This window comes from Salmo trutta, chromosome 31, assembly GCF_901001165.1.
Source record: "Salmo trutta chromosome 31, fSalTru1.1, whole genome shotgun sequence".
NCBI classification, from domain to species: domain Eukaryota; kingdom Metazoa; phylum Chordata; class Actinopteri; order Salmoniformes; family Salmonidae; genus Salmo; species Salmo trutta.
The window spans coordinates 2294480-2314082 of record NC_042987.1 but is presented as its reverse complement, the minus strand read 5'-3'; the positions used below and the strand labels follow the sequence as shown (position 1 = coordinate 2314082).

General features: G+C 44.1%; 2 protein-coding genes across 6 annotated transcripts in view; both read left to right on the top strand.

Moving 5' to 3' along the window:
• The window catches only part of LOC115169327 (kinesin-1 heavy chain), a 34160-nt gene extending 20397 nt beyond the window's left edge, over positions 1-13763 (top strand). The window contains exons 11-25 of one of the 2 annotated variants that reach the window (XM_029724833.1): positions 206-393; positions 848-916; positions 1031-1237; positions 2614-2757; positions 3667-3855; positions 4316-4433; positions 4573-4628; positions 5126-5235; positions 5860-5961; positions 6176-6236; positions 6450-6626; positions 6776-6992; positions 7337-7472; positions 10282-10319; positions 11341-13763. In XM_029724833.1, coding sequence (XP_029580693.1) covers positions 206-393; positions 848-916; positions 1031-1237; positions 2614-2757; positions 3667-3855; positions 4316-4433; positions 4573-4628; positions 5126-5235; positions 5860-5961; positions 6176-6236; positions 6450-6626; positions 6776-6992; positions 7337-7472; positions 10282-10294 — 1787 coding nt within the window. In that variant the 3' untranslated portion in view covers positions 10295-10319; positions 11341-13763. The remainder of the gene's footprint in view (positions 1-205; positions 394-847; positions 917-1030; positions 1238-2613; positions 2758-3666; positions 3856-4315; positions 4434-4572; positions 4629-5125; positions 5236-5859; positions 5962-6175; positions 6237-6449; positions 6627-6775; positions 6993-7336; positions 7473-10281; positions 10320-11340) is intronic. The other variant, XM_029724834.1, reaches the window with a different exon arrangement.
• Positions 13764-17108: 3345 nt separating this feature from the next.
• Positions 17109-19603, top strand: part of LOC115169325 (rho GTPase-activating protein 12) — a 148017-nt gene continuing 145522 nt past the window's right edge. For 2 of the 4 annotated variants that reach the window (XM_029724830.1, XM_029724829.1), the window contains exon 1: positions 17114-17409. The gene's annotated coding sequence lies outside the window, so the exon portion shown is untranslated. Of the gene's footprint in view, positions 17410-19603 lie in introns of all 4 variants that reach the window. The other 2 variants (XM_029724828.1, XM_029724827.1) reach the window with 2 other exon arrangements.

Genomic DNA, 19603 nt, shown 5'->3' with positions numbered 1-19603 from the left:
ACAGTAAAGGCCTTGCAGGGTGTCTGTCTGACCTCTCCGGGGTAAAGTCTCCCCTAGGTACAGATCTAGGATCAGCTTTCCCTCCACCAATCCTAACCTTAACCATTAGTGGGGAAAATGCAAAACTGACTGAAGTTCAGCTTCTGGAAGCAACTTCATCCTACTCCTGTCTGAGCTTTCTGTGTCACCACGCTGCCCCCTGCAGGTGAGAGTGTGCCGGTGGATGAGCAGTTTGACAAGGAGAAGGCCCAAGCTGAGGTGTTGGCCCTGGACAATGTGCCCAACGACAAGCCTGCCTCCACCCCCAACATGCCCCAGCTCCGTCTGACCGACGCAGAGAAGGACAAGTGTGAGGTGGAGCTGGCCAAGCTCTACAAGCAGCTGGATGATAAGGTGAGAGAGACCTGCCACAGAGCGTGTGTGTCTAAGCTCATCTTTCATCTTTGCAATGACCGCTTCTGTGACAGCAAGGCAGGGCCATTGATGGCTATCTCCATTATGGGCCAGTTGCACCCTCGTTCCAACTCAAGGGTGAAACCGGTCCCAGAACTTCCAGTCCTGTAGGAACAGAACAGCCAGCCACACTGTGGTCATAGAGACCACAGCGTGGAACGGTCAATGGTTGAATTCAGAGAGGGTACTGTGCTTGAGCGAGAGCAGGCTCTGAGGTTATGTGCAGCAGTCTTCTCTCAGAAACCCCGCCATGGACTCCGTGTTAACCACTTCATTTTGAAGGTAGACAATGCTCAAACTGAGGCCAAAATGTAGACAAACTTGATTGTTTAAACTTAGTTTGAGCCCTGTTTAAATGAGTTATGCTAACCATGTCCTCTATCTGTGTGTCCAGGATGATGAGATCAACCAGCAGAGCCAGCTGGCAGAGAAGCTCAAGCAGCAGATGTTGGACCAGGAGGAGGTGAGTTTGTCTGTTTCCCAAATGGCACCCTTTGCCCAATATAGTGCAGTACTTTTAACCAGAGCCCTATGGGTTGAATCATAAAATGGATTCAAAACATGTTTGTATTTGTAGCTACTGGCGTCGTCTCGGCGCGACCACGATAACCTGCAGTCAGAGCTGAACCGCCTGCAGGCTGAGAACGAGGCTTCCAAGGATGAGGTGAAGGAGGTTCTGCAGGCATTGGAGGAGCTGGCTGTTAACTATGACCAGAAGAGCCAGGAGGTTGAGGACAAGACCAAGGAGTTTGAGATGGTCAGCGATGAGCTCAACCAGAAATCGGTGAGACAATGTCCCTCACTGTCCCTGCTCATGAAGAGAGCTGTCTGTGTCTTATTCATTGTGATGCATTCTAGGACCTGCATGTCATTTTTTTCCTGGTCGCTTTAATATATTCTTATAATATTTTAAATACATTACCAGTCAAAAGTTTGGACACACCTACTCATTCCAGGGTTTTTCTTTATTTTTAATATTTTCTACATTGTAGAATAATAGTGAAGACATAAACTATGAAATAACACATATGGAATCATGTAGTAACCAAAAAAGTGTTAAACAAATCCAAATATATTTTAGATTTTAGATTCTTCAAAGTAGCCACCCTTTGCCTTGATGACAGCTTTGCACACTCTTGGCATTTTATCAACCAATTTCATGAGGTCACCTGGAATGCATTTCAATTAACAGGTGTGCCTTGTTAAAAGTTCATTTGTGGAATTTCTTTACTTAATGCATTTGAGCCAATCAGTTGTGTTGTGACAAGGTTGGGGTGGGATACAGAAGATAGTCCTATTTGGTAAAAGACCAAGTACCTTTTATGGCAAGAACAGCTCAAATAAGCAAAGAGAAACGACAGTCCATCATTACTTAACGACATGAAGGTCAGTCATTACGGAAAATTTCAAGAACTTTGAACGTTTCTTCAAGTGCAGTCGCAAAAACCATCAAGCGCTATGATGAAACTGGCTCTCATGAGGACCACCACAGGAAAGGAAGACCCAGAGTTACCTCTGCAGCAGAGGATAAGTTCATTAGAGTTACCAGCCTCAGAAATTGCGGCACAAATAAATGCTTCACAGAGTTCAAGTAACACACATCTCAACATCAACTGTTCAGAGGAGACTGCGTGAATCACGCCTTCATGGTTGAATTGCTGCAAAGAAACCACTACTAAAGGATACCAATAAGAAGAAGAGACTTGCTTGGGCCAAGAAACATGATCAATGGGCATTAGACCGGTGGAAATCTGTCCTTTGGTCTGATAAGAATTTGAGATTTTTGGTTCCAACCGCCATGTCTTTGTGAGACGCAGAGTAGGTGAACGGATGATCTCTGCATGTGTGGTTCCCACCCTGAAGCATGGAGGAGGTGTGATGGTGTGGTTTGCTGGTGACACTGTCTGTGATTTATTTAGAATTCGTTTAATACTTTTTTGGTTACTACATGATTCCATATGTGTTATTTCATAGTTGTGATGTCTTCACTATTATTCTGCAATGTAGAAAATAGTAAAAAATAAAGAAAAACCCTTGAACGAGTAGGTGTGTCCAAACTTTTGACTGGTACTGTATGTGAGTTATAGCCCTTTTTTGCCCCTAATGTTTAGGAAATGTTCATGTTAAAATGTTTTTCTCTCTCTCTCTCTCTCTCTCCAGAGCGTCCTGACGTCCATTGACTCTGAGCTGCAGAAACTGAAGGACATGAGCAACCACCAGAAGAAGAGGGTCTCTGAGATGATGTCATCACTACTGAAAGACCTGGCAGAGATTGGCATCGCCGTGGGCAGTACCGAGATCAAGGTAAAAGGACATGACACCTCACCACATCACACTCCAAAGATGGGTATTATTTTATTGGCAACTAAAGGAAATATTTAATGTAATTTTCTCCAATCAATCAATCAATCAATCAAATGTATTTATAAAGCCCTTTTTACATCAGCCGATGTCACAAAGTGCGATACAGAAACCCAGCCTAAAACCCCAAACAGCAAGCAATGCAGATGTAGAAGCACGGTGGCTAGGAAAATCTCCCTAGAAAGGCAGAAACCTAGAGAGGAACCAGGCTCTGAATAGTGGCCAGTCCTCTTCTGGCTGTGCCAGGTGGAGATTATAACAGAACAGCAGGGTCAAATAATAATAATCACAGTGGTTGTAGAGGGTGCAACAGGTCAGAACCTCAGGAGTAAATGTCAGTTGGCTTTTCATGTCCGAGCATTCACAGTTAGGGACAGCAGGTGCGGTAGAGAGAGCGAGTCGAAAACAGCAGGTCCGGGACTAGGTAGCACGTCTGGTGAACCGGTCAGGGTTCCATAGGCAGAACAGTTGAAATAGGAGCAGCAGCACGACCAGGGGGACTGGGGACAGCAAGGAGTCATCAGGCCAGTTGGGTAGTCCTGAGACATGGTCCCAGGGCTCAGGTCCTCCGGGAGGAGAGGGAGAGATAGAGAATTAGAGGGAGCATACTTAAATTCACACAGGACACCAGATAAGACAGGAGAAATACTCCAGATATAACACTGACCCTAGCCCCCCGACACGAACTACTGCAGCATAAATACTGGAGGCTGAGACAGGAGGGGTTGGGAGACACTGTGGCCCCGTCCGACGATACCCCCGGACAGGGCCAACCTGAATAAAATGATAACACTACTCCCACTCCTTTCTCTCTGTTTCTCATTCTCTCTCACTCACCTCCCTCACCCCTAGCAACACGACGGCAGTGGTCTGATAGATGAGGACTTTACGGTGGCTCGTTTGTACATCAGTAAGATGAAGTCGGAGGTGAAGACCATGGTGAAACGCAGCAAACAGCTGGAGAGCACCCAGTCAGAGAGCAACAAGAAGATGGACGAGAACGACAAGGAGCTGGCCGCCTGTCAGCTAAGGATCCAACAGGTATTACCATATCGTTTCATATAGAAAGTGTATTATTAAAGGATCTCTATGGCTATTAGCCCGCTTTTCTCATCGTAGTTCTAGATCCACACACTCCACAACAGCCTCAATCTGCCACTGTCAGGGTTGTGCTCAATTCCATTTAAATTCAGTCATTTCAGGAAGTAAACAAATTCTAATGCAATTCCCTTCCTGAATTGACTGAATTTAAATGGAATTGGCCATAACACTGGCCACCAAACCATAATCACTCTCGCCAACCTAATCTTCCACTGATGTTTGGCTTGACAATGACAGTGGAGTAGGCAAAGCACAAACAGATCTGGGATCAGGCTTACTCTTTCCTGTTCCTCCCAGGAACACAGTAATCAAACTGAGACCTGCTAAAGAATCACTAACTATTTAATCCACATAAACCCAGTGTGTTTGTGTAATTAACATTCTCCATCCCCCCCTGCAGCACGAGGCTAAGATCAAGTCCCTGACAGAGTATCTTCAGAACGTGGAGCAGAAGAAGAGACAGCTTGAGGAGAACGTTGACTCTCTGAACGAGGAACTGGTCAAGATCAGTGCCCAGGGTACCACACACACACACACACACACACAGCTACTCTCTATGCACTGACAACACATAGTGGAATACATTGCATATAAACATCTCTAAAACAGATTGAAGGCCTATAGTGCCACCTAGTGACAAATGTTTCCCTTTTGCAGAGAAAGTCAACGCCATGGAGAAGGAGAACGAGATCCAATCAGCCAATGAAGTCAAGGTACGATATCTTCTCCATACCACAGGGCTGCCTTCTACTCCAAATGTGGTGTGACCCAAATAGTGCACTACTTTTGACCTAGTGGACTAAACTCCACTCCATGGTGAAGGAAGTTTCTGATGAATTTCACCAACGGCGTGGAACCGAGACCAGGCTTCATAAAGTATTGGCCTTGGCCGAATTGAGTAGTCGGAGCTAGAGTCCACAGAACCTGGTCTCAGCTCCACGCCGTTGGTGGAGTTCATCATAAACTTCCCTCACCGTGGAGTTTAGTCTGCTACTTTTGACCAGGCTCTGGTTAAAAGTAGTGCACTATATAGGGAATAGGGTACCAGTTGGGACTCAGACCAGAAGTCATGATATATTCCAGATGATGCAGTTGATTGGTGACCTCTTGGTAAGACTAGTCCAGACTTGTTCACTTGTCCGACTGCCTACTATGATGATATGTTAGGGATGTTGATTGGTGTCCCTTGACCTCTGTGTGTCATCCCCAGGAGGCTGTAGAGAAGCAGATCGCTGGTCACCGTGAGGCCCATCAGAAACAGATCAGCAGCCTCAGGGATGAGCTGGACAAGAAGGCGCACCACATCACTGAACTGCAGGAGTAAGAGACTAAACTTACCCCCATGCACACATTGTCCACTGTTTACTGTGGTTATGTCCCATTTGGGAGGCAACTACAATGTCTCCTGTCTCCAGTGCTAGGGTGTTATATTGTGTTGTTGTGTTACACATTTTAATTAACCTTTTATAGTCAAACTTCTTTCTTTTCATGAATCTCTATGCCTTTCTATGAATAATAATTGTAAAAAAAAAAAAGGGTAATTTGGGTAAGTGTTTCCAACCTACACTGGGGCCAACCTTCCTGTCATTCAGGACCTCTATACCAGGCTATACCAGGCGGTGTCAGAGGAAGGCCCTAAAAATTGTCAAAGACTCCAGCCACCCGAATCATAGACTGTTTTCCAAAAGGCTTCTTAACAGCTTCTACCCCCAAGCCATAAGACTGCTCAACAGTTAATCAAATGGCTACCTTGACTATTTGTATTGACCCCCTTTTTACACTGCTGCTACTCACTGTTTATTATCTATGTATAGTCACTTTACCCCTACCTACATGTACATATGACATCAATGACCTGGACTAACCCGTACACCAGCACATTGACTCGGCACCTGTTGTATTCGGCGCATGTGACAAATACGATTTTGATTTGATTTGTTCCAGTCTCAACCAGAAGATCATGCTGGAACGGGAGCGTCTCAGGGTGGAACACGAGAAACTCAAGTCTACCGACCAGGAGAAGAGCCGCAAACTTCACGAGCTAACGTACGATACATACACATACTGACAGTGGGCATGTTCAGAATATGGGATCGCTAATTGCTGTGTGGCATATACACAATGATGTTGTTCACTAGTGCCCACATGACATGCTCATTATAGAAGCTATCACTTCTGGTTAGCTTAGATTAGCACTATACTTGTCCAATGTTACTGCAGTCAAGCTGTGGCTAATGCGTCTGTGTGTTGTGCTGTGCAGGGTGATGCAGGACAGGAGAGAGCAGGCCAGACAGGACCTGAAGGGATTGGAGGAGACCGTGGTGAGTAGACTACAGATAACAACAGCTCTTCGGCTTTTCTTTAAAGGGCAGTTAAAAGGTACATTTTAATTAACCTTTATAGTCAAACTTCTTTCTTTTCATGAATCTCTATGCCTTTCTATGAATAATAATTGCAAAAAAAAGAAGGGTAATTTGGGTGAGTGCTTCCATTCCCCTTTAATAACCTCTCTAACACTTCCCCTACTCCGCCAGGCCAAGGAGCTCCAGACTCTGCACAACCTTAGGAAGCTGTTTGTCCAGGACCTGGCTACCCGAGTGAAGAAGAGTGCTGAGATGGACTCTGATGACACAGGAGGCAGCGCAGCTCAGAAACAGAAGATCTCCTTTCTGGAGAACAACCTGGAGCAGCTTACCAAGGTTCACAAACAGGTATGTTCTCAACTATGAAACCGACAAATACACCCAAACACACTGAAATCATACCAACTCTAGTGCTTTTGGAGATGGCTAATTTGTCAAACCTCTCTCTCTCTCTCTCTCTCTCTCTCTCTCTCTCTCTCTCTCTCTCTCTCTCTCAGCTGGTACGTGATAATGCAGACCTGCGCTGTGAGCTTCCTAAACTGGAGAAGCGTCTGCGTGCTACGGCTGAGCGGGTCAAGGCCCTGGAGTCGGCACTGAAGGAGGCCAAAGAGAACGCTGCACGCGACCGCAAACGTTACCAGCAAGAGGTGGACCGCATCAAAGATGCCGTCAGGGCTAAGAACATGGCCAGGAGGGGCCACTCCGCTCAGATCGGTGAGGAGAGAGGGATGATACACACACACACACACACACACACTGCATGCTGTAATCCTGGTGGTTAATGTATGGTTGGATATTCAGTATATTAATGGATGCCATTCCTCAACTGAGTTCCTCTAGCATATATTTTTGTGTACTGCTTTTACATTGACTGCCTTGTGTGTGTGACTTATGTTTTTATTGTTTTTGCGCTCATACAAAACACATTGCAATATATGTATTCCAATACCTACAAATGGCTTAATAAACTTGATCCTTGAACGTTGAACACAAACGTTATTCAGTACATAAATGGATGCCGTTCCTAAACTGTTGTGTTCCTCTGCCCCCCTCCACAGCCAAACCCATTCGTCCTGGCCAGCCTCCAGTGGCGTCCCCCACCCACCCCAACGTGAACCGTGGCGGAGGGGGTTTCTACCAGAACAGCCAGGCCGTGGCCATCAGGGGAGGAGGAGGCATGAAGCCAGACAAGAAGTGAGTGACTGACTACTGCCTCAATGGGAAAAATATACTTTAGAATATGATGAGAAACACAAGTTTGATCCTGGATCCATAACTCCCAACATGGGGATCATTTTGACTTCTCCCATATATCTAAGAGTTGATGCAGTGTAGTAATGTGTGTTGGGCCTGTGTGGCTCAGTTGGTAGACCATGGTGCTTGCAATCAATGCCAGGATCGTGGGGTTGTGTCCCACTGCTGCCCACCATATAAAAATGTATGCAAGCACTACTGTAAGTTGCTTTGGATAAAAGTGTATTTTATATGGCATATACAAACAGTTTATTAGGTACACCCATCTAGTACTGGGTCGCCCCCCCCCCCCACCCCTTGCCTCCAGAACAGCCTGAATTCTTTGGGGCGTGGAACCGTTTCTGAATTGGTGTCAAGGGACCTAACGTGTGCCAGGAAAACATTCCCCACAACATTACACAAGCACCACCAGCCTGTACCGTTGACACCAGGCAGGGTGGGTCCATGGAGTCACGCTGCTTACGGCAAATCCTGACTCCTCCATCAGCATGACGTAACAGGAACTGGGATTCGTCGGACCAGGCACTGTTTTTCCACTCCTCAATAGTCCAGTGTTGGATCGCGTGCCCACTGGAGACCCTTCTACTTGTTTTTAGCTGATATGAGTGGAACCCAGTGTGGTCGTCTGCTGCATTAGCCCATCCAACGAGTTGTGCGTTCCGAGATGCCGTTCTGCACACCACTGTTGTACTGCGCAGTTTGTGGCCCGCCTGTTAGCTTGCACAATTCTTGCCGTTCTCCTTCGACCTCTCATCAACAAGCTGTTTTCGCTGGAAAGACTGCCGCTGACTGGATGTTTATTTGTTTGTTACACCATTTTGGTAAACCCTAGACACTGTCGTGCGTGAAAAGCACAGGAGGCCGGACGTTTCTGAGATAATGGAACCGCGCCCCTGGCACCGATGATCATACCACACTCAAAGTACAGTGGGGGGAAAAAGTATTTGATCCCCTGCTGATTTTGTACATTTGCCCACTGACAAAGAAAGGATCAGTCTATCATTTTAATGGTAGGTTTATTTGAACAGTGAGAGACAGAATAACAACAAAAATATCCAGAAAAACGCATGTCAGAAATGTTATAAATTGATTTGCATTTTAATGAGGGAAATAAGTATTTGACCCCCTCTCAATCAGAAAGATTTCTGGCTCCCAGGTGTCTTTTATACAGGTAACGAGCTGAGATTAGGAGCACACTCTTAAAGGGAGTGCTCCTAACCACAGCTTGTTACCTGTATAAAAGACACCTGTCCACAGAAGCAATCAATCAATCAGATTCCAAACTCTCCACCATGGCAAAGACCAAAGAGCTCTCCAAGGATGTCAGGGACAAGATTGTAGACCTACACAAGGCTGGAATGGGCTACAAGACCATCGCCAAGCAGCTTGGTGAGAAGGTGACAACATTTGGTGCGATTTTTCGCAAATGGAAGAAACACAAAAGAACTGTCAATATCCCTCGGCCTGGGGCTCCATGCAAGATCTCACCTCGTGGAGTTGCAATGATTATGAGAACGGTGAGGAATCAGCCCAGAACTACACGGGAGGATCTTGTCAATGATCTCAAGGCAGCTGGGACCATAGTCACCAAGAAAATAATTGGTAACACACTACGCCGTGAAGGACTGAAATCCTGCAGCGCCCGCAAGGTCCCCCTGCTCAAGAATACATATACATGCCCGTCTGAAGTTTGCCAATGAACATCTAAATGACTCAGAGGACAACTGGTGAAAGTGTTGTGGTCAGATGAGACCAAAATGGAGCTCTTTGACATCAATTCAACTTGCCGTGCTTGGAGGAGGAGGAATGTTGCCTATGATCCCAAGAACACCATCTCCACCGTCAAACATGGAGGTGGAAACATTATGCCTTGGGGGTGTTTTTCTGCTAAGGGGACAGGACAACTTCACCGCATCAAAGGGACGATGGACGGGGCCATGTACCGTCAAATCTTGGGTGAGAACCTCCTTCCCTCAGCCAGAGCATTGAAAATGGGTCGTGGATGGGTATTCCAGCATGACAATGACCCAAAACACACGGCCAAGGCAACAAAGGAGTGGCTCAAGAAGAAGCACATTAAGGTCCTGGAGTGGCCTAGCCAGACTCCAGACCTTAATCCCATAAAAATCTGTGGAGGGAGCTGAAGGTTCGAGTTGCCAAACGTCAGCCTCGAAACCTTAATGACTTGGAGAAGATCTGCAAAGAGGAGTGGGACAAAATCCCTCCTGAGATGTGTGCAAACCTGGTGGCCAACTACAAGAAATGTCTGACCTCTGTGATTGCCAAAATGGGTTTTGCCACCAAGTACTAAGTCATGTTTTGCAGAGGGGTCAAATACTTATTTCCCTCATTAAAATGCAAATCATTTTATAACATTTTTTACATGTGTTTTTCTGGATTTTTTTGTTGTTATTCTGTCTCTCTCTGTTCAAATAAACCTACTATTAAAATTATAGACTGATCATTTCTTTGTAAGTGGGCAAACGTACAAAATCAGCAGGGGATCAAATACTTTTTTCCCCCACTGTTGCTCAGGTCACACGTTTTGCTCATTCAAACGTTCAATTGAACAGTAAGTGAATGCCTGTCTTTCCTCTTTATTTAGCAAGCCACAGCCATAACTCACTGTTTGTAGGAGCAAACCATTTGTTTTAGAACGGGATGGTGTACCTAATAAACTGTCAACTGAGTGTGTATATTATAGTGTATGCATAGTAGTAATTCTGATGACCCCCTCCATACCACATAGGTCAGATGGCTAGAGTAGAGACCGGATCTGATACACAGGTGAGACGGACAGGTACTTCTGTGGCCGGAGGAGGCAGGGATGATGCCCATAACACGCTTAGTATGAATGGGCCTGTTTGAGAGGCAGCTAACCACAGGGCTTGGGAGTTTTTAATGGGTGAATTTCCTACTGTAATTGACCTGTGTTAACAGATTGGAAATAGTAGAGCTCTGAAGAAAACTGCTGTGTGGTTGAATGGCCTTGACTTTTCTGGTGGCTAGCATGGATCCTCTGATATGAGTCATGTTTGTTTTTTTTGCTAACCCCTGCTAATGTTTTCTAAAATCTTATTACCACATGTACATCTAACATGCCAGATTGTTTCTCTCTTGGGAGATGCCAGTAACACTTTGTGTTAGTAGACGTCACCCATGTCTGGTAAGACTAACAGCCCTCCCTCTCTTCCTCTCCCTACCTCCCCTCTCTCTCTCTCTACTCCCTACCTCCTCCCTTCCTCTCCTCCCAACTTCCCTCTTTTCCTCTCTTCCCCAACTTCCCTCTTCCTCTCTTCCCCAACTTCCCTCTTTTCCTCTCTTCCCCAACTTTCCTCTCTTCCCCAACTTCCCTCTTTTCCTCTCTTCCCCAACTTTCCTCTCTTCCTCTCTTCCCCAACTTCCCTCTTTTCCTCTCTTCCCCAACTTTCCTCTCTTCCCCAACTTCCCTCTTTTCCTCTCTTCCCCAACTTCCCTCTTTTCCTCTCTTCCCCAACTTTCCTCTATTCCTCTCTCCCCCAACTTCCCTCTTTTCCTCTCTTCCCCAACTTCCCTCTTTTCCTCTCTTCCCCAACTTCCCTCTTTTCCTCTCTTCCCCAACTTTCCTCTCTTCCCCAACTTTCCTCTATTCCTCTCTTCCCCAACTTCCCTCTTTTCCTCTCTTCCCCAACTTCCCTCTTTTCCTCTCTTCCCCAACTTTCCTCTCTTCCCCAACTTCCCTCTTTTCCTCTCTTCCCCAACTTCCCTCTATTCCTTTCCTCCCCACCTCCCCTCTCTCTCTCTTCTTCTCCTCCTTTCATATCTGAAGCCTTTGAAGATGGGAGGGGACATGACCACAGAAGACGCAGATGGATATCACCCTGGCAACCTGTCATTCCATTACAGCCATTGGCTTCCTGCAGGCTATATATTAGAGAGAGGGAGGAGTTTTAATATAAATATAGAAATATTCCTGCCCTGTACAGATCCACCTACCTTCATGTTTCTTCTCTCCGGAACAAACAACAACAGTGAAATGAATTGAATATACAAAACAAAACACACACCCAGACACCCACCAACTGCAGGGTACAGTCTTGGCTCGATGAACTACATTTGACTTGAATGTGTAGCTTTGAAAAGGCGACTGATCCTTGATACCACAAACATTCTTAGGCTAATCCCTTGTACAGTACATTACTATTATACTGGTTGTACCACACTTCTTTCTATCAATAGATTTTACAAGCTTCTTAAAAGGTTTAAACCGAAATAGATGCCATTTTGAGCACTACTGCCCTGTTGTACATATGTAATATGGCACTGCACATGCTTCCTTAAGAGGTGTTTGGCTTTGAAATGCCAAGAGGTGCGATTCCAGTTTACATTTAATTAGAGTACCTGTGGTGGCCATTGTTTTTATTGTAAGGAAAATAAAGCGACACATACTGGTGCGGTGACTACATTAAACAGATGTGAGAAGGAAAGAGGAGTCTGATCAGGAGCAAGCTTTCATGCCTGCGTCCCATATGTCTTTACTTCTTCCAACGGTTTTCGATGCAGTGTTACTGCTTGGATCTTATTTATCTATCTGCACATTGGAGCACATAGATGGCACACTCACGCTTGTCCTAGCTAGCTAGGTCCTCTCATCCACTCACCATCTTTGTCCTGACCTCCTCTAAACAAACCATTGGCTGGTGGTTGTTTTAACATTTTGTTTGTAAATGAACTGTTTATAGTACTTTTATCAATGGGCTCCTTTCAGTGCCCCCACCCCCACCACCAGTAATGTCATAACGAGTGGAGTAAATACATTTAGGGCAGCCTCTGATTAAATTCATATTGGGAATCGATATAAGGCAGACGTTTTCCAAAATCACTCTCTTTTCATTAAGTCAGGTCAAGTGCACATGTCATCTTATTGTGGATTGGTGTAGTTGTATATCTGTCTCACTGTTCTCTAGCTTGGCAAGCATATCTGATCTGTATTGGTTGGAATGTTGGATGGCAGTGTTCGATTGGCTCGCCCTTGCCACTGATCAGCCAGTTAGATGAGCAGGGGGCCTTTGGCTAGGAAGGGGATTGGTCGGGTTCAGTCTGCTGGTAAACTAGTCTGGGTCCGAAATGACACAGCCCTATGGGCCCTGGTCAAAACTACATAGTGAATACGGTGCCGTTTCAGACACAGCCTATCCGAAAGCAGTGCATCTTGGAAAGTGGTTTATTAATTATCAAAGTTGTAATCAGGAGCCAAGGACTTTATACATTTTACACTTCTTGTCTTCTTGCGGTTTGTTGTTTTCTTTTCCTATGTGAGAGTAAAATGTCTCGCCAACCCTTGTTTTTATGTCATTTTGTGTAAATTCTGAAGCATTTGCTGTTGCTGTGATTGCAGCATGAAACAAAAACACTGACATCTTGTGAGTACAATATTATATATCAATGATATACTGTTAGGTGTGACCAGGGTTGAGTCTTTTTAATAGTCTGCAGCCACAGCAAGGTGTCGGTGTTTTATGTTATGAACTTTTGTTGTTTTGGAAGGATTTGACATAAAATTGACAGATAAGATAGCACTTCAGAATTATTCATCCGATACTCCTGCGCTTAGTGTAAAGTTTAAACCTTAAACTGGGTTAGAAAACACTCCAACTTATGGTAATTTATGGGCGTGTAAACCATGATTTTCTGCTATTAGAGGCTAGCTTGGGAGAGGTAGGTAGCCTATACCTTTGACAGGACAATGTCTATCAAGTTTTCATCTTTGTAACCTTTAGAACAGTAAACACTTTGCAACATGGTCTTCAAAGTGCATAGTACCCTATCCTTACCTGCCAGGGTTCCACTGTACTCCATCAATTTAATGGATATGAAATGGGGAAAGTACAGAAAAAGAACAATAACCATTTGTCCATGATGTTTACCAAATTAATTTGTTTGCATTGATTCTAAAGTAAAGCGTAGCCACTTTATTACTGTGTAATAGTTACTTAAATTTCTAATTGACAGATAAGGATTCCATCAATGGAAAAAGGTACTGGATCATTCCTAGGGTACGTCCCAAACGGCACCCTATTCCTTATGTAGGGCACTACTTTTGACTGCATAGGGAATAGGGTGCCATTTGGGACGGAACCATAGAGACCTGGGGAGGAGTTGGAGGGGATGTTCAAAGTTTAATGATATCACCATTTTGGATTGACTGCATGATGTAAATGTGTGTGATTAAATAATTATGAGAAAAACCTACCTGGTGTCAGTCTAATTCAGTGCTCGACTCATTCGGTTTCATTCAAACTTTCTTATGGAGTGCATGGCAAGTTCTAGGATGATATTTCTGGGTGGGCAGACAGAAATTTGTTGGCTATATCTGAGCTAATAGGACTCAAGCGTTTAACATGACTCGAGCGAGCGTAATCATTTGGGCTGGCAACAATAACGTTTGGGAGGGAAATGCCCTGCCCTGCACCCCAACTAGAGACGGCCCTGTGGAGGTGATCTAGATTGTATTGTATCTGATATTGAAAATGCTAAAAGTAACCTGACGTTGCCAACTTTGCATTAGACCATCTTTGTTATATTGTTCACACCACTGAGAATTTCAGTTGTAATGGGGTGTAACCTTGATAGATAAATAGATAGATAGATAGTGTCAAATTGCATGTGACAATGAAAAGAATCCGGCAATAAATATTGAGATCTGATATACTGTGTGAACAGTACTGCATACAGTAGCTTTATGAGTCTGCTGTAGCCATACTTGACATTACTGCAGTGACCACCAACCTGTTTTCAGAGCATTTCATATTATTCTGTACACCCATTTAGTATGATATGTTATGTTTCGTACGGTATGTAATAATTTGTTGATGTCCATCACTCATTTTGTATTATATGTAAGGAATGTGCAAAGCTTACAATGTATTACGAATTTGCAAAATGTACAATGTGTTGCGAATTTTCAAAACGTACGATATGTTACGAATTCTAGCTAGGTGGCTAACGTTAGCTAGCTGGCTAATGTTAGCTAGGCTAGAGGTTAGGGTTAGTGTTAGGGGAAGGGCTAGCTACAAGGATTATGGAAAGGGTTAGCTAGCATGCTAAGTAGTTGCAAAGTAGCTAAAAAGTAGTAAGTAGTTGAAAAGTTGTCTGTTGCCAAAGTTAGTTACTTTAAGGAGCAGTTCTCTCTCTGTGGGTCTAACCCCAAGAAGTTCTGGAAAATGTTAGACCTGGAGAATAAACCCTCCTCCTCACAGCTGCCCATGTCCCTTAATGTTGATGATGCGGTTGTTACTGACAAGAAGCACATGGCTGAGCTCTAATCACCACTTCATTAAGTCAGGATTCCTATTTGACTCAGCCATGCCTCCTTGCCTGTCCAACATTTCCTCATCTCCCACCCCTTCTAATGCAACTATCCCCAATGCTTCTCCCTCTTTTTTCCCCTGTCCCGCTACAAAGTTTCTCCCTGCAGGCAGTAATTGATTCTGAGGTGCTAAAGGAGCTCCTTAAACTTGACCCCAAAAAAACATCTGGGTCAGAAGGTTTAGACCCTTTCTTCTTTTAAGGTTGCTGCCCCTATCATCGTCAAGCCTATCTCCAACCTGTCTCTCTTTTCTGGGGAGGTTCCCATTGCTTGTAAGGCAGCCCCAGTTCGTCCTTTTTTTTTTTTAAAGAGGGAGATCAAGCTGATCCTAACTGTTATAGGCCTATTTCTATTTTGCCCTGTTTATCAAAAGTCATGGAAAAACATGTCAATAATCAACTGACTGGCTTTCTTGATGTCCATAGTATTCTCTTGGGTATGCAATCTGGTTTCTGGCTCAGGTTATGAATGTGTCACTGCAACCATAAAGGTCCTCACTGATGTCACCATTGCCCTTGATTCTAAGCAATATTGTGCTGCTATTTTTATTGACTTGGCCAAAGCTTTTGATACGGTTCACCATTCCATTCTTCTGGGCCGGCTAAGGAGTATTGGTGTCTCTGAGGGGTCTTTGGCCTGGTTTGCTAACTACCTCTCTGAGTGCAGTGTATAAAGTCAGAAAATCTGCTGTCTCAGCCACTGCCTGTCACCAAAGGAGTACCCCAAGACTCGATCCTAGGCCCCACACTCTTCTCAATTTACATCAACAACATAGCTCAGGCAGTAGGAAGCTCTCTCATCCATTTATATGCAGATGATACAGTCTTATACTCAGCTGCCCCCCCCCTGGATTTTGTGTTAAATGCTCTACAACAAAGCTTTCTTAGTGTCCAACAAGCTTTCTCTACCCTTAACCTTGTTCTGAACACCTCCAAAACAAAGATCATGTGGTTTAGTAAGAAGAATGCCCCTCTTCCCACATGTGTTATTACTACCTCTGGAGGTTTAGAGCTTGAGGTAGTCACCTCATACAAGTACTTGGGAGTATGGCTAGACTGTGCACTGTCCTTCTCTCAGCACAAATCAAAGCTGCAGGCTAAAGTTCAATCGAGACTCGGTTTCCTCTATCGTAATCGCTCCTCTTTCACTCACCCCAGCTGCCAAACTAACCCTGATTCAGAAGACCATCCTACCCATGCTAGATTACGGCGACATCATTTATAGATCGGCCGGTAAGGGTGCTCTCGAGCGGCTAGAAGTTCTTTACCATTCGGCCATCAGATTTGCACCAATGCTCCTTATAGGACACATCACTGCACTCTATACTCCTCTGTAAACTGGTCATCTCTGTATACCCGTCGCAAGACCCACTGGTTGATGCTTATTTATAAAATCCTCTTAGACCTCACTCCCCCCTCTCTGAGATATCTACTGCAGCCCTCATCCTCCACATACAACACCCGTTCTGCCAGTCACATTCTGTTAAAGGTCCCCAAAGAACACACATCCCTGGGTCGCTCCTCTTTTTAGTTCGCTGCAGCTAGCGACTGGAACGAGCTGCAAACAAACACTCAGACTGGACAGTTTAATCTCAATCTCTACATTCAAAGACTCAATCATGGACACTTTTACTGACAGTTGTGGCTGCTTTGTGTAATGTATTGTTGTCTCTACCTTCTTGACATTTGTGCTGTTGACTCTGCTCAATAATGTTTGTACCATGTTTTGTGCTGCTACCATGTTATGTTGTGTTGCTACCATGCTGTGTTGCTGCCTTGCTATGTGGTTGTCTTAGGTCTCTTTATGTAGTGTTGTGCTGTCTCTCTTGTTGTGATGTGTTTTGTCCGATATTTTTATATATATATATATATATATATATTTTTTTTTTTAAATCCCAGGCCCCCGTCCCTGCAGGAGGCCTTTTGGTAGGCAATCATTGTAAATAAGAATTTGTTCTTAACTGACTTGCCTAGTTAAATAAAGGTTCAATAAAAGAAAAAATGAGATTCAAACTCACAACCTTTCGGCTAGACGCCAAGCCACCTTACTTTAGTTTTTGCCTTAAGTAACCATCTGTCTTACATAACCATACCTAAGGTAACATATACTAATTTCAGTGTCCCGGATTTAAATTGACTCTGTTAGGTCTACTATGTTACGTCTAGTCTATGAGACCAGGCTGCGACCACAGGTGTTTGGAGACGTTTTCCCTTCCGCCACAAGGTGGCGGCAGTACCCCATCACTGCTCTCTCCCTCAAAAAAAGGTTGCGGGCTGTCTTGTGGTAGCGAAGTTTGTTGGTAGGCAAAAGCGGGAGCGAGCACCAACGGGAACGTCAGGGAAAAGTGGAAACGAGGTGGAGAAAATGTGTGTAGTGCTGCTACCTTGCTACCAGTGGTGTGACTTCAGTGTTGGGTTGACGGGGAAGTGAAGGGGAAAACACAGACGAAAAGTTGATGGAATTAACGTTATACCCTCATCACAAGTCCTTAGTTTTACAAAACAAGGATTATCACCGCCAGAAGAAAAGGTATGTCAAGTCTGATTTATTGTGTCTTATCCAAGGAGATTGAAAAATGTCTTATTTAGCAACCATAGTTAACGTTAGTGCGTCTTTCCACAAATGTATTTGTTTTCAGCTAGCAAAATTACCCAATTTTCGGGAATTAGAATCAACCTGTTTAGACTCGCCGTTTCACGGCACAAGACACTGGTCGTTAGATTGTCGACAAGTAAATTACTGGTTAGGTGAGAGCTTGGAAACATTGACCATGTACCTAGGAGGTAAACACAAACCAGGTAGAGTTGCTTATTTCGTGCCCTGGAATGTGAAAATGAGTATGTTAAGACTCGTCTTCCCTTACACCACCTAGCTAGCTGTAGTTACCTATGGAGAAAGGCAGACTGGTCTCAGAGAAAAACCTATTATATTTGACTAAAATCAGTGTCACTTCATTTAGTATACTGCTACTTATGTTACATTACATTGACTACACGTTACATAAATGTAAATACGAAACACTCAGATAAGCAACCTACTGTCCATACCAAACAAACTTAAGGCAAAAATGAAAGGAGGGTGGTTGGTTGGGCGTATACCTCAAAGGTCTAGCAAACCAAAGGTTACGTGTTTGAATCTCATCACAGACAACTTCAGCATTTTAGCTAATTGGGAACTTAGGATGTTAGGTTAAAGGGTTAAGGTTAGTTTCTAACGTACTAAAGCAGTCAAACATAATATATCATGCTGAACGGGTCAAATGATATCCAGACATAGGATACTATGTCATACAAATTGTATTATATTGTACGACCACTATTACATTGGTAGGCCAGTGTAACGCTAACGTAAAGTAACATATTATATGATGTGGCATGGATTTAGTCAAATATATTACGTTTTGCTCTGAGACTAGGTTGAGAGAGGAGAGGCAGAAATATTCCAGGAAGCTATGCATTGGCACCGACCTTCATTCTGTTACCAAACTTTGCATTTGCAGGGTGATTGTGTTTTTATAAAATGTTATGTAGAAATTGTTTGAAGTAGTCCTTGTAAATAAAGTTGTTTAACTTTGCAATCATTGTTTTTTGTTTGACATTTTAAAATGAAAAATCTGAGTCTCAGCATCAATCATTTACTGTGGAATTGCCCTGATTACAGCATAACCTCATCCCCAGCCTCAATTGCTAGAGAGTGGGCTGGCCTGGGACAAGATTAGTTACAGCATTGCAATAGCATCACGATGCACTCTGTATTTTAGTCCAGGATCTGTGTCTTCTCTTACCCTTGAAAGTTTCCTCAATAATCCCGGTGTTAGTTTCCAAGTTCTCTTATATCTCCTTACCTTGGTGTCTGTCTCTTTCTATTCTGTAAATAACTGAATGCAGCATCAATGAAATGTTCTAAAATAAAGGCATCTTAAACAGCAGTACAGCAGCAGGCCATTGTGTAGGCCTGAATGAATATTGCCTTAAACCAAAGTCTAGACAATTGAAATAACCTTCAGTAAAAGTTGCTGATGTCAATGTTACTTCCTCAGTCAATGCCTTATTATCTGGGAGGGAGGGAGGTTAGCTAAATGGTGTGCTGACGGTGGCAGATTCTCCATTCCAGTCCATGTAGCCCGTTGCTCATTAGATGAAAACACCGGGCCCTCGTCAAAAGTAGTGCACTATATAGGGAATAGGGTGCCATTTGGGATGTAAACACGGAGTTCCATCATTCCTAACTTGGCCTGACTTCTGTCCTGTAGCTAGTGACACTTTGTATTCAGTCAGTGCCATTGAAACTGCCCCTCCCAATCCTATCCCATCCAACACCTCATTGTACTTATACCATCTTTGTTCCTGGAGGAACATAGGGCGTGTACTAAAGCACCTCATGTGAATCCCATTATCACAGAAAACCGAAGTGGCATTTCAAATGCAATTCCGTGCCTCAGTGGGTATTAGCGCTCTGTAGTGAGCAGGCAGATCAAAACCAGACGTGGTAAAGGGATAATGTGACATTTTGGCAATTAGCATGCTAGCTGTTGCTGTAGACTTCCAGTCATTGCACTAACGCTAGTTGGCAATGGTTCCAGAAACTACATTAACTCCACGCAGAGATGGTATCCATGAGTTCATCAGATTGGGTAAATAGAAAAAAGGGCTTAATTGCCAAAATGTCACACTATCCCTTAAGGCACTGTGTCAAACACAATGCCTGACACATCTCTGTCCGG